Below are 15665 nucleotides of genomic sequence, written 5' to 3' on the forward strand. Positions count from 1 at the left end.
GAACGTTAGAGTAGGATAATGTTGAGCTCTTCATCTACTTAACTGATTTTCTCTTTGGGAAAAATTAAAAGATACCAAGCGCAAGAGTTATAATGATGGCAGAAAGGTACATCACAAAACTATAGGGTACCAACACCCATGATGCTACCTTAAGAAGTGCGAGGTAATGCTATAATGATTTTCCAGGGCGAGGTAATGTCACAAAATTTAACTTCTGGTCTACTTAAATAATTTTCTCTCACTAGAATTATCATTTTAGTAAGAGATAATAAAGTAGAGTGGAAGGGCCAAGGGTAAGGTTACGGCTAAAAGGTGCATCACAAGACTTTATGATTCCAAAAGGTTGACACTACCTCTACAAGTGCCTAAGGAATTGTGTAAGGATTTGTACACATATTTACAGGACCCAAAATGACCACATGTAATGGAAATGACCTATGAACATTGAGAATAGCGGAATTAAGCGAATTATAGTGAGCATTTTTATGAAACTACTTTGAGAACATAGAGGGTTGAACTTAATTAGTGGTATCAAAACAACCATTATACTTAATTAACTTGGCATGAACAATACTTTTGCAAGAGAGAGAATTAGAGAACATGACAACAGTTGAGGACCGGATTTATGTGGAGCCGGTCCCCCCTCCAATAGGCTTTTGTATTATTGATTCTCCCATAAAGAGAGACTTGGTACAATACAATCTTTGTGTTCCTTGTGACCTAGGTGATGCAATGAAGATGGAAAGATTCATGCATCACGAGCATAACATAAACTTTGTAAAAGCATTAACCATTCCCGGCCTCAGTCCCTAGGCCTCAAACACCTTCGAAGGTAGAGAGAGCTAGTGAAAATGAGGGTAGGGAAGAGGAAGAAGAAATAACATATGAGAAAGGGATAGTTCCTCACTTATCATCACTCTTCTTGCATAGCATAACATAATAGCATAATAATGATGATGAAGAAGATAGCAAGCTTAAGCATTGAAGCATGGCTCTTGGTTGGATTTGCATTCCATAGACAAGAGTGTTGGTGTAGGCTCCTAACTTCTCAACAAGCTTGGAGAAGCAGATGGAGCTCTTGCACTTTGCCAAGCAAGAATGACCTTGTGTGTGTGTGTGTGTGTGTGTGTGTGTGTGAGAGAGAGAGAGAGAGAGAGAGAGAGAGAGAGAGTAGACCCCAGAAGCACACCCCTAGCTTCCTTGGTCGACCCCTCATTGTAGCTCAATATTCAATTTGATTGGACCCCTACAAGCTTAGCCAATCACATGCAGAGTGCATACCAAGCAACCATGCTAGCCTTAGAACAAGTGTCCCCCTTTCCCCTTTGAGTGAGAGAACTTGATAAATGCATAAATAATTAATTTGATTTGCTAAATTATCATTGGACCCCTTGAGAGGCCAACCAATAGGCTTTAGGCACCTTATGAGGGCAACATGAAGAGGAACTTGACATGTGTCCTTGTTGCTTCTTTAGACAAGGCTTGGCTTGTGTAAGGGTGTGTGTGTTCTCGCTCATGCCCCTACAATTAGGGCTCACCCCCCATGAGTAAGGATCCAATTTGACTTTGGAAACACCTTAAGCCTCTCAAGAACCTTAGTCATTAAGCACCTCAAGCACCTTAGTTAGCAAGCACGACAAGCACCTCAAGCTTGGGCTGGGTTCCTATCTCAAGCACAACCCTAGCTTGCCTAAGATCCAAGGACTTCTACCACTAACCTTTGGAGGTCTTTAATGAAGCTAACCCTAAGGTCTTTAAGTTCCATTCTAGCATTGCTCTTTGACTGACCATCTCTCATTTGGACCCTTTGCCTTTGGCCTCGTGTTGAGATAGATCCATAAGAACATGCCTATATTCTAACCTTTGTTCCCATTTATTCTCCCACATTAAATGATCAGTTTAATATGAGAAAATCATTTGGGTTGGTTAGATATTAGATTTTATGACATTACCTCTCTCTTGAAATCATAGTCGTCCTCGACTATGAGGTAGAATAGATAAAGCCTTAGTCATTAATCAATGTTTCTTAGTGGGTAGAGGATCCCTTTTTACCCTACAACATCATTCCAAGATGGATGAATAATTCCATTTGGGACTTGGGAGACTTAGCTGCCACAAGCATGTCTGTTCTTGAGTCCATTTCATTCTCCCAAAGTAAAGTGACAAATTCTACTTGGTGTTTGAGAAACATCGTCATCACAAACATGATTCTAAGCATGCATACTACTTAAGTTTGTGCAAAATAAAAAGAGAATTAGTCTTATAAGACAAAAACATTAATCATTTAAAAGAAACATGTATATTTCTTACTCTAATGTAGTAAGCATTGACAAGGTTCATACTATCCTTAAGCTGTATTCCTTGCATCCATCTAGCATCTTCAAAAGGATAATTTTTGACTTAATAAAATACCATCAGATAATCTTACCATGTCGTAGTACCTTGTCTTCATGCCGAAGAATAGCTTTGGGTTGTAGCACCTCTTCTTGGTCTTCGGTTTTTGGGGTGTATTTAATAATTGGTTTTGTTGGTGGCTCTCCTTTGTAGGGCTTAAGTAGGCTCACATGGAAATCATTGTGTATGAGCCAATGGTTGGGCAACTTGAGTTGATAAGCCATATCATTGATTGGCTTCAATATTTGAAAAGGACCATAGTATCTTTTTGCTAGTTTAACATAATACTTTTGATGGCCCGTATGATTTTTGCCCGTCGTTTGCCTCAATCGAGCATTGGAAAACTTAAGTTTTCTTTGAACGTTAAGACCCTTCTGTGCTTATCAGCAACAACGTTTTGCCTTTGTTGAGAAATAGATATAGCCTCCTTAATCTTTTGGAAAGATTCTTGTAGGTCACGGCTATACTCATCGGCAGCAAAGATCTTCCCATGTACTTTAAGTAGCAAGGGACTTTTAGGTCTTCCCTCTATGATCTCAAAAGGTGCCTTTCCCATAGTAGTATGGACATTATTATTGTACGCATACTCTACAAGGGGTAAGTACTTTTTTCATTGTGAGCGTTGATCTACTTTTGTAACATAAGTCTTTAGTAGATCGAGTATGGTAAGATTGTTTATCTCACTTTGATCATCCGTTTGTGCGTTATAGGCCAAAGATAAATTCAATCTTGTACCTAGATTTTCAAAGAGACCTTTCCATAAATTACTGCTCATTCTAGGATCTCTATCTGACATGATGGATGTTGGCAATCCATGGTGTTTGAACATCTGAGATATGAAGAGAGTTGCCATTTGGTGTGCCTTAATAGTATTTTTGACAGGAATAAAGTGTTCTTGCTTGCTAAACCTGTCAACTATTGTTGGGGTAAAGCCCCATGTGACCGGTTAGGCCAGGTGCCCACCCACTATACTTATTTTTGACAGGAATAAAGTGTTCTTGCTTGCTAAACCTGTCAACTATTGTTGGGGTAAAGCCCCATGTGACCGGTTAGGCCAGGTGCCCACCCACTATACTTATTCATTATGTACATAATAGAATAAGGGGACTCACATGTAGAGAGTGAGTTTTAGCCCTTGCAAACACAAGGTCTCCTCTTCTCCTTTCTTTTCCATTGCTACACACACTCACACACGCTCTCCCTCGCGCACTTCAACTGGTATCAGAGCTTAGGGATTGGGAGCACCAGTGGAGCTTAGCGAGGAGGCAGACAGAGAAGCAGCAAAAACTGCATCACATTTTTGTAGATCTGTTTTGGCCTACCAAAATGTCTTCATTCAAGCCGATTTCGGCAATTCGTGACCGGTTTTTAATCCTCTTCAACTTTGCAAAAGAAAGTTTTCTCAAAATCTTCACCAATTTGAGATACGTCACTCAAACTGCCTGCACGTCTAGGGTACACAATTGCAGATTTTTACAGATTTGTTTCGACCTGTAAAAACAACACATTTCAGGTCCATTCCCACAATTTCCAACAGTTTTTGCGTGGTCTATAACTTTGCAGAAGGAAGTTTCTGCAATGACATATGTGGGCCGATTTTCAGCTGTTTTGAGCATCACTTTGTGCCATATTTTGGTTGGTTTGCATCCAAGTTTATGCTAGTATATGCTTGTAGAGTGCGGTTGATTCACTTTGTGTTTCAGATTACAGGATTGTTTTCCAAGTTCAGGGAGTTGAGACTTTGGGGTAACTTATGTATGCTTGAGTGCGGATTTTGCACATGATTTGCTGATGGTTTTGAGCATGTTTATGGCATGTATGGTTAGATAACCAAATACTGCCGAAAATCTGTCGAATTTTTCTTGCGAGTTTATGCGCATGGTTTGCACTCGTGTTTTGATTGCATTTGGCACTCAGTGGTTGCTTTGCCATAGTGTTTTGGCATCACATTGTGAGAGTGTTTGCTCACCGGATTATGTCATTTGACATATATGTGGTAATCTCTTCAGGAGGGAGATTGTTGATGATAGTTTCATCGATTATCACATAGTGCTCTTGGATTAGAGCGGGTTTTTTGGCATCATTTGAGCGGTTTTGCTCACTTGTTCGTTACATTGATCGCCATATTTGCTCACACTTCTCTTAGACAGCTTATGCTAGCTTATGTTGTATTTTGACAATACTTGGTGTATGAGTTAGCTAGGCTTTGGCTATTGTCAGTTGATCGATTTGTGCTTGGTCTTGTCACAGGTTATCGCCATGGATTTGGCATGTACATCATTGTCAGGGTTTGTGCTTTTCCATACAAAGTTTGATGGTTCAAACTTTGAGCATTGGAAAGCAGGTATGCATGATACATTCACTCAGTTGGGCCAAGTGTTGCCACTACAGGGCATGGATGCTAGGCCAGAGTCTATGACAGACGATGAGTGGGAGGACTTGGATGAGCTTGCACGTTTGAAGATCGTGTTAAACCTTGGTGAGTGAGTCTATCACATTGGTTTAGATGCATGTACAACTAGAGATTTATGACAAAGATTGTGCAATGTTTTTGGCAAAAATGAGTCTAGAGAGATGCCTACAGTCAAAGGACAATTTCAAAGACATAGAAATGTTGTGTGTTGGCATTGTGGTCATACAGGGCATGTACGTAGGTAGTGTTTTCGACGGACGAGACAGCACATGAGAGAGCACAAGAGGGATACTGTCACTTTGAATGATGTGGGAGCAGATGTAGCGTATGTGGCTACGCATGACGAACATGTCGCCTTTGCTTCCATGTTTACTCTTGACTTTCTTATGTCGGTTTTTGACGACACATTACCTTCGCATTAAATACAAGATATGAGTGCTAGATTTCATGTCACGCCGAGTCTTGAGTGGTTTAGCACATATGCTAGTGGTATGCTTGGACGTGTGTGTCTAGCTGATGGTTCAGTGCATGACATAGTTGGTGCAGGAGATGTCAGACTATTGTTGTCAAGTGGTGCATTATACGTGTTGCGAACTGTACGCCATGTGCCAGGTTTGACGCAGAGCTTGATCCCTGTGAGTTAGTTACGAGACAGTGGATGCCAAGTAGTGCTAGATGAGCACAGTTTCAGATTGCATCGTGGACAGCTAGTCATAACAAGAGGTGCTAGTGTTGGCACGATTCAAGTGGTGCATCATACGTGTTGCAAACTGTACGCCATGTGCCAGGTTTGACGCGGAGCTTGATCCCTGTGAGTTAGTTACGAGACAGTGGATACCAAGTAGTGCAGTTTGGGTATCAAGGTGATTTCCATGAGTGGAGTCTTGAGCCATATTTGACTAAGATGGTCAGATTGACAGATATTGCTAGGAGGATTGCATCATTTGGGATTATCATGTACGAGATACTGATTTCGAGACCCGGGATTGCATTTGCAGTGGGAGCAGTTAGTCGCCCAGTGACTGACGTTGGCCTTGAGCATAGGGGCACTTTGCAGCGTATGGTGAGATACCTGCAGGATATGTGCGGCTTTTGTGAGGAGTATGGTGTCGATTGCTCTATACTTTCTATACGATTAGAGCTGGATGCACACAAATTCAGTGAGCCAGTGGGCATTGGCTGAGGTCATACTTGTGATGGCCTTGTAAAGGTTTTGTACGGTTTTCTTTTCTCTCTCACAGCCACATTGGCCTTTACGTGGGAGGTTGTTGGGATAAAGCCCCATGTCTGTCCTGAACCCTGTGTTGTAAGAGCAATACCTAGCTCTAATCCACACACATCAGCCTCTGGCCTAAGCATATCCATGAATGACTGAATCACGGATGAATCCTCTGGACTCAAGCCATCCATTTGTCATCATATCCACGAATGACATGCCCTGCTGCACAACTGTCTGCACAAGTGGCTGAACATGCTCACAAACTGGAGCATCATCCAACCTATCTGCAAAGGAGACATGCCTCACCTCTCTACATGGCTACGTACTCACGAAGACTGTGTCGTCTCATTTGTGTCATACTTGCATCGCATGAATCGTGCCAACACTAGCACCTCTCACTATGACTAGCTGTCCACGATGCAATCTAAAACTGCGCTCATCCAACACTACCTGGCATCCGCTGTCTCGTAACTGACTTAAAGAGATCAAGCTCTGCGTCAAATCTGGCACATGGCGTACATCTCGCAACACAAATGATGCACCACTTGACAACAATATTCTGACATCTCCTGCACCAACTATGTCATGCACTGAACCACTAGCTAGACACACACGTCCAAGCATACCACTAGCATATGTGCTAAACCACTCACGACTCTATGTGACATGAAATTTAACATTCACATCTAGTATCCAATTCGAAGGTAATGTGTCATCAAAAACTGACATAAGAAAGTCAAGAGTAAACATAAAAGCAAAATCAACATCTCCTTCATGCGTAGGCACATAAGCTACATCTGCTCCCACATCATCCAAAGTGATAGCACTCCTCTTGTGTTGTCTCCTGCATTGTCTCATCCGCCGAAAACAACGCCTACGTACATGCCCTGTTTGACCACAATGCCAACACACAATATCTCTATGTCTGTGAGATCGTCCTTTGAGGATCTCTCTAGACTTATTTGTGCCAAAAGCATTGCACAATCTTTGCCATAACTCTCTAGCTGTACATGCATCCAAACCAATGCGATAGACAGACTCACCAAGGTGTAACATGATCGTCGAACGTGCAAGCTCATCCAAGTTCTCCCACTCATCGTCAGTCATAGACTCTGGCCTAGCATCCATGCCCTATAGTGGCAACACTTGGCCCAACTCAGTCAATGCATCTTGCATACCTGCTTTCCAATGCTCAAAGTTTGAACCATCAAACTTTGTATGGAAAAGCACAAACCTGACAATGATGTACATGCCAAATCCATGGCGATAACCTGTGAAGACCAAGCACAAATCGATCAACTGACAACAGCCAAAGCCTGGCTAACTCATATATCAAGTATTGTTAAAATACAACATAAGCTGGCATAAGCTGTCTAAGAGAAGTATCGGCAAATATGGCGATCAATGTAACAAAACAGAATGAGAAAAACACCTCAAATGATGCCAAAAAAACCGCTCTAATCAAAGAGCACTCTGTGGTAATCAATGCCCTCTTGAAGGGATTACCCTATATATGTCAAATGATGTAATCGGGTCAACAAACACTCTCACAATGCGATGTCAAAACACTATGGCAAAGCAACCATTGAGTGCCACATGCAATCAAAACACGATTGCAAACTATGCAAATAAACAAATAAACTCGCAAGAAAATTCCGACAGAGTTTCGACAGTATTTGGCTATCTAACCATAATAACCATACATGCCATAAACATGCTCAAAACCATGAGCAAATCATGCGCAAAATCGGCACTCAAGCATACATGAGTTGCCACAAAGTCTCAACTCCCTAAACTTGGAAAATGATCCTGTAATCCGAAACACAAAATGCATCAACCGCACTCTATAAGCGAGGCATTTACTTGGATGCAAACCAACCAAAATAGGACACAAATTGATACTCAAAACAACTGAAAATCAGCCCACATATGCCATTGCAAGGCGAAGAATACCATCCACCGAAAAGCGCACATCATGTGCATCCACATGGCAATGTAAACGAACATCAAGCATGTACCAAATGTATAGCAAAGAGCATCCAAATCAGCTGAAAATTCAGCTCATAGTCATGCTAAAAATGCTTGCAAATCTTTCTGCAAATCCATGCACCACACTCTTGAAATCTGCTTAATCGCACAAGTCAATGCACATAACCTGTGATGAATCCGACTCTCGAATCCTGAGAGTTCAGAAAAATGCATACATCCACAAAGTGTTCTCAACGTATGCCCATAAATTTGTTGAAAATCTCAACCCACACTCTCTTCATTGAGAGAAGAACATCATGCGCAAAACAAGAGGATGACAAAGCTCAATCCGAGCTCTCCGAATGTAGCAAATCACCACAATAGGCATACATAATCTTCAACTTTCCTAATACCCTGCAACCGGTCAACCCATATCTCCCAAACCGTTCAGAATTTGCAGAAACTTCCTTCTGCAAAGTTGTAGACCATGCGAAGACGGTTGGAAATTACGGGAATAGACCTAAAATGTGTTGTTTTTATAAGTCAAAACAAATCTGTAAAAATCTGTAGCGGTGTATCCTAGACGTACAGGCAGTCTGGGTGACGTATCTCAAAATTGGTAAAGATTTTGAGAAAACTTTCTTCTGCAAAGTTGAAGAGGACAAAAAGTTGGTTACAATGTGATAGAATTGGCTTGAATGAAGACGTTTTGGTAGGTCAAAACAGACTTGCAAAAACGTGCTGCAGTTTTTGGTGCTTCTCTGCCTACTTCCCTGCTGAGCTCCAATAGTGCTGAAGACCTTGTGTTTGCAGGGGCTAAAAACTCACTCTCTACATGTGAGTCCCCCTTATTCTATTATGTACATAATGAATAAGTATAGTGGGCGGGCACCTGGCCTAACCGGCCACATGGGGCTTTACCCCAACAAGTCAAACATTGTACCTGATATCTATGATCTTCTGAGAAGCACTCAAGTAGGAAACACCATGGGCGAGTCAAATAGAGGTGTGCTATCTATTTTTTTCCCTAAATTATTGTGGGAGTAGCAGATTATATTGAATTACAACAACCCATAGTAATATCTAAACCCTAACCTCTAAACTATCTCTGGGATATGACACACCATATGGTGAATCAAACCTTACCAGTAGTGTCTATCTACTCTATACACCCCATATGCGAGTTAGACACACCGAGGGCACATCAAACACATGTACATGTATACAAAAACTTGAAAACTTTTATCATTTTAAAGTTTGCAATGCTAGCTAATCACATGATAGAGAGGGGGTATGTAGTTATGTAGAGAGAGAGAGAGAGAGAGAGAGAGAGAGAGAGAGAGAGAGAGAGAGAGGTAAATACTATGAGTGGAAAGCAATACAGAACGAGCTTTTACGTGTGACGTGTCTATATGTAAGTACTTTATTGATCGATAACAATATGATTAATTTTTTTAATCGATTGTTATTTAAAAATACAAGAACAATAGTGAATTAAATATTTTAAAATAATTATTGGATCGAATAATGCAACCAAGCAAGTTCCTTTTACTAGAGTCTGCTGGCTAACAAATTGGACAATCTACTTGAATAAGGTCACTAATCTTGCTTCAACATTTATGAAGAAACGCGATGCGTGGTTCTAACAATATGTGCAAAAATTACTATATTTAAAAAGGCTTGTTATACAGGTAACCCCTTGCCTCCATTGTATACACATTCAGTTATTCATTGCCAAGGTTGATTGGTTCAGGAGACTCTCTCTCTCTCTCTCTCTCTCTCTCTCTCTCTCTCTCTCTCTCTCTCTCTCTCTCTCTCGCGCGCGCCCTCACTCCCCTTGGTCTCTACACTTCCGCATCGTCGACTTTGACATGGTATTAGAGCTTTGTGCTCATTGATCGTGGGAGGAGCAACATGTGGAGAAGAGGAATATCAACACCAAGATTGCGATGAAGGAGCAATGGTTGACGTGGTCGGCAGCTTCAGAAAATGCAGCATTCTAAAACGCTGATAGCAGGAGATTGCTTCAAGAGCATTTTGAGATGCTATTGAACAGGCAAGTGTAAGCACAACAGGAGGTAGCGTTTAGCAGCGTTCTGAAACGGCGTTGCGTTTTGACAAGTGGTGGCGCCTGGGCTACATTGTTTTGAAACGCCGATTGCGGCAGCTTCCCTTGGCGCCTCCCCTTCCTGGTTCCAGCATTCTCAGACGCACGCAGCCCTGCGCGTCAGTGCCCCCCCCCCCCCCCCCCCCGCCCCCCCCCCCTCAAATCCAACAGTCGACCTCGCCCTCCCTGGCAGCGACATGGTGGCAGTGCCCCTTTTTTTGCCACCTCTTGGCCAGTGTCTTAAAATGCTGCTTGGCAAAGAGAGGGTGCCCCAAGGTACTAGGCTAGGGGTTGTGTTGGCCTTGCCTTGGAGGACACAATGCAAGGGCGGTACCTCGTGGGAAACAGCTTTCGTAGCCTATTTGGAGGAGACCTTCGGAGCATGGCTTGAGCAACTTGGACGGGCATTGCGAGGAGCTTTAGAAGGCGACTTGTGAGGAGCAACGAAGGATCTTTGGACGAGACCCTTCACGCGGCTTGGGAGATCGGAGAGTTTTGCTTTGGCGATTCAACTTGGAGATCGTGCGGCCAATTATTGGAGTGCAAGAAGGGGAGAGTTCACTTCCATGTTTTGCAACTTCAACAAGGCACCCCCTTGCTCGAGCGCCCGCGACAACAATGAACAAAAGCAACCAAAAGCTATGGATAATGGATCATCAACCATCCATTTGGTGGCCTGTGCATCGGCACAATTCTCAAAGACCCCGGAAATTTGTTTGGCTCAAGTTCGTGAAGTCAAAAGCAAATGGAGGAGTTCGCTAGAGGACAATGGTAAAGGTCAATTGGACACGGATGGCAATACCAGTACTCAATTAGCTGCATCGGCACCTGGGAGGTACGACCACAGTCATAATTGTGATTCGACGCTTTGTTTGGCTCGAGGGTTTGAAGCCAAAGGCAAAAGCAGGAACTCGCAGATAGACAAGGAAAAAGGCAAGCTGGACAAAGATTACGGTAATAAAGATTTCACAGAGGAGATCGGCATGGCACTCATGGCATTGGGCACAGTGGCCTCGACGTCAGATTTCTAGTCAAATGACACTCAGCACCACTAGCTTCAACTAGAGAGAGTCTTGTGAGTGGCAAAGAGGGGCAAACTCCCTATAATTAATTTGGACCCTTGTGTTGGAGTTCAAGTTATTGGAGTTTGGACCCGTACATCGGAGTTCAATGCACATGCATCTAGTAGGAAACCAATCAGACGTCTAAAACACTATGGATGGGCGCGCCAATTCATTGTTGTTGGTCAAATTTATGGATAGGATGTGTTCCAATAGTTCATTATCTTGGAGTTTTATATTTTTGCCGTGATGTATTCATACACGAATGGAGGTTATTGGACGTAGTATGGTCTACAATTCAAAGTTTCTACAAAGAGAACCGATGCTCAAGATGCCATTACTTTCAGATACAAAGCTGAGGAGAGCAACATCGAGGTGTATCCAGTTAGTGGCCAATACTTGGGTGTCCATGGTAGCTTCTTCATCGACTTGGTCTCACTATTGATGTCCACTATGAGCTGTAGAGAGGGTGTTAAAGTTTAGGCATCTCAAGTGAACTACCCAATGTGATCCCATTATTTAGTTTGGCTTTTAGGTATTTATTTTACTTATTTGTCAAAGTCTTGGACAGGGCAATTTACTGGGCTTGCTATATAAGCAACCCCTTGCCTCCATTGTATACACATTTAGTTATTCATTGCCAACGTTGATTGGTTCAGGAGACTCTTGTTCTCTTTCTCTCTCTCTCTCGTGCTCACTCCCCTTGGTCTCTACCCTTCCACATTGTCGACTTTGACACCTACGATCCTTGGGAGATCCATTCATTCCAACCATCATTCGGTGATTGCGCACTCCAGAGGGGGTGGTGACTTGTGGATTGCTATGGACACACCTATGCACTCATCAGAGGAGTTCACACGTGATATGGCCATGCTCATGGAATATGGGATCACGAGAAGACACCACCATCTTGGGGGACAGACAATTACCACTTGACCTTGACACATCGAATCACTTGCTTACTCAGGAGCATGTACATGGATTTAGAGAGAGGATCTTGGATCTCTTCTTGGACAGGTTCATGCATTGACAAGCTTCCAGTCATTCTCATGACAGTTCCTAGGCTTGGGTGGACACACTTACCACCATCTTGGATGGATGGTAGACACTTATCACTTGACCTTGATACGTCAGATCACTTGCTTACTCAAGAGCATCTACATAGATTTAGGGAGAGGATCTTGGAGGTTCTCTTCTTGGAAAGGTTCATGCATTGACCAGCTTTCGATCATTCTCACGATGGTTCCTAGGCTATTGGGCAAGACACTTGTAGGTCTATTGGCACTACTTTTACAACAGAGTTGTTTTCACACTCAGTTCAAGATCTTCACGCAATATCTTCACCATCTATCGACGAGTACAACAATTTGTTACAATACTCGTGATGACACTTTACCATGGATATCTCTCGACGGTTGAGACACCCTAGACTACTGCTACACTCATGGAATATCCTTCAGTGGACATCACAACAAACATTTTCTTCATTTGCCTCACATCTTCAACTTCATGCGGTTTGTTCAACATCCAATGCTGAGGGGGTGTTAGATTTACACCACTCTCTTGCTTCACAGGTCTAGGACATGCATGTACGGCTAGTGTGCCTCCGGGCTGGCCACCCTTTGCATATGCATATAGGCTGCATTGTCCGACTACCCACCTTTGGGCGGCCGCCACTCTTGTGTCCAAGCGCCCTACTCACTTTTTTATGCTGGGAGTGGGAGGTTGATCGCCCCCTCTCCCCATCTCTGGTGTTTTGTCTCTCTCTCTCTCTCTCTCTCTCTCTCGTTTTTTCACACGCGCGCACTCACATGTTAAAGCACCATCCATAAGTGCCTCACAAGAAGTGTCAAGGACACTACATTTTACGCCACCTTTTCATGCTATCACCCATAAGATTATCATGCATGGAAGAATACCATAACCTTTTGCATAGCCCCAACAATAGATGCAAATCAACTCCACGAAAACAAAAAAGACTCGTCGATGAAACACCATTCATACAATGCATCGATGTTAGATGGCCAACATTAAAACAGTGCACTACCATCTTGACATGCATTGAGCGAACAAAACACGCACATGGGGATATTTCTTTAAAATGCCAGCAGAGAGTTTGCTCCAAAATAGCAAGAAAGTACAAGTTCGTGCCTTCATGACTACAACTGCTGAATTTATCGAATTATTTACAATTAAAGGTTCTTACACATGCTACTTGCTGTTTTGGTCTTCCCTGTGAATCATGGCACTGGTTGGATACCTTCGCCTTTCTCTACTTGAGAGAGAGAACACGGGTAAATGAAGCAACCACTGATGGGTTCTATACAATGTTGGATGAAAACAATTGGCAAGCAGGTCAGGACGGCACCCTCTTTTCTGGCTGCCTGCTCAAGACCGTTGGTAGAATAAAAAGGAGGCCAATGACGAAGAGTGATATTACAGTTTTGGTGTCATACAAATCGCCCAAAGACTCCAGCTGCCCAAGTGTGAGACCAGCCTTCAAGTAAGAAAATAGTTAGACATACCAATCAAGCCATCAAGGTTAAGCAGGAAAAGCTTCGCAAGAATGTATAATTACTCACCCGGACTGACAAAAAGGAAGCTGGAACAAGGCCAAAAACTGTTGCTAGGAAAAATATATGATAAGGTATGTTCACAATAGGGGACGCGAAATTGATGAAAGTGTTAGGCAGGGTGGGCGTAACACGCAAAAAGAGCATGTAATTCAGAAGCTTCCCCTTCCGCTTGGCTACCTGCATGCCATGCACCAGATGGGAGATGTTAAGTACAAGCAAAAACAAAGCACAAACTGAAACACATAAATGCACAGAAAAGTATTCTCGCAAGCAAACTAAAGAAACATCTGCATGCACAAAGGAAAGAAACACTTGATAAAGTTGATGAAGAATAGAATAAGCCTCACCTCAGCACGAAAAAACCCTATTTGTTGCGGCCATAGCCATACAGCAATTGGAGCCCCAAACATCTTTGACAGAAAATAACAGGTGGAAGCACCTGCAGTGGCTGAAAAAATAACCAAAAGTATTCCTTTGTAGATTCCAAAAAGTGCCCCTGCCAGTAATGAAAAGAAAATCGTTCCTGGAATCATGAAAGTTTGCATAAATATATACACTGCTACATAGCCAATGAGGACTTGCAGGGTGTAATCCTTAGTGTATACAGATAAGTGCTCCCTGAAAATCAAGAAATGCAAGGAAGTCAGTAAACAGATAGATTCTAGCAAAACGGAACTCAAAATGAACGAATTTAGTCTTATGAAATTCCATAAAACAATTGAATCCCATAGATTTAGTCCAATGACGGATTGCATGGAAGTAGCAAGGGCACATAATAACAAATTCAATAAGGAGAAAACGCATAAGCATCCATTTTCTGCCAAAGATAAGACTCCATTTCAGTATGCATGTATTTTATCAATCTAACTACAACTTCCTGATATTAACTATATGGGCTTGTCATGATGATACAAACTTGAAATTGTGCAGATTAATTGTTTCAACAACATCAATCGGCAATCAGCACATGTTGGGTGTACAATATCTCCATCCTCACATTATCTTTGAAACTTGGTAAACTATGAACTTCAAAGAAGACGTTCTATGAAGCCATAAATGCATATAAATACATGAACAACCAAGCACCACACTCAGCATACAACCCTTACTTCATGATTTGGAGATCAGCCAGGTTCTTAGGAATCTTCAAAGCCTGAGGGTCAATGTCTGGCATGGTGAAGTAGATGATCAGCAGGGCACCAGAAAACAATGTGAAGATGGCTGTGATGGCGAGCACCTTCCATTGTGGGAGGGGAAACTCGTTTCTCAATTCTTGATCCGGCTGCTTCTTTCTGCGCTCCACAGAGGGACATACCCTTAGCAGAGGGGTGCTAAAAAATGCCTGCACGTTCGAGTATAGGGACATCTGCGCTTTAACAGGCTGCACCTGGAGCTTCATCCGGAAAGGAAATGGGTTTCTCCTGCGTGCATGAGCGAAAGTCTGCAATCTAGAAGAGCCAAATGCTGGTTACTGCTGCCAAAACCTTCGAAACCTTGTCGGACAAGGAAGCAACTCTTGATAGAAGCAGAGGAGGAGGAAATAGGGTTTCTGAGACCAATCAGGATGATGCCGGATATCTCCTCCTGCTTCTAACGGAAGAGAAAAGCGAAGTTTGGTGCATGTGCTGAACGCCGGGTTGTATGTGTGTGCGCGTGTGTGTTTGCCGGGGAAGGGGGGGGGGGGGGGGGGGTTTGTCTCTGTGTGTATGCGAGCGGGGGCGTGTATTTTTTGAGACCCCCAAAAGAATCAGCCTTCTGCAGCACCAAAAGATGCAACCAAGTACCTTTTACGACGCTTCCTTTTCAATCATCGTCATATGCACCGTCCGATCTCACGACCGACGACCCAGATGTGTCCATGCTTGCATCAGCACGCTATCCTTTGGAGGCAATCGTATTTCTTGGGGAGTCTCTCCCACGTGTGCCT

The 15665-nt window shown here is 42.8% G+C and overlaps 1 protein-coding gene across 1 annotated transcript; it reads right to left on the bottom strand.

Moving 5' to 3' along the window:
- Positions 1-13318: 13318 nt before the first annotated feature.
- Positions 13319-15417, bottom strand: LOC147463950 (putative membrane protein At4g09580). Its single transcript, XM_086492036.1, has 4 exons — positions 14848-15417; positions 14086-14356; positions 13745-13915; positions 13319-13659 (listed from the first exon to the last, which is right to left on the bottom strand). The coding sequence occupies exons 1-4, from the start codon at positions 15135-15137 to the stop codon at positions 13519-13521; spliced, it is 873 nt and encodes a 290-aa protein (XP_086348162.1). The 5' UTR covers positions 15138-15417; the 3' UTR covers positions 13319-13518.
- Positions 15418-15665: the final 248 nt, after the last annotated feature.

This window comes from Adiantum capillus-veneris, chromosome 2, assembly GCF_014529385.1.
Source record: "Adiantum capillus-veneris isolate H3 chromosome 2, ASM1452938v2, whole genome shotgun sequence".
Lineage (NCBI taxonomy): Eukaryota > Viridiplantae > Streptophyta > Polypodiopsida > Polypodiales > Pteridaceae > Adiantum > Adiantum capillus-veneris.

Bases quoted from the DNA above. Each gene is read 5' to 3' on its own strand.
- LOC147463950 (XM_086492036.1), bottom strand. From the start codon at position 15,137: ATGAAGCTCCAGGTGCAGCCTGTTAAAGCGCAGATGTCCCTATACTCG. The intron at 14,357-14,847 runs GTAAGGGTTGTA...CTTGATTTTCAG, and splicing joins GCTGATCTCCAAATCATGAA to GGAGCACTTATCTGTATACA. The intron at 13,916-14,085 runs GTGAGGCTTATT...CATGGCATGCAG, and splicing joins TAGGGTTTTTTCGTGCTGAG to GTAGCCAAGCGGAAGGGGAA.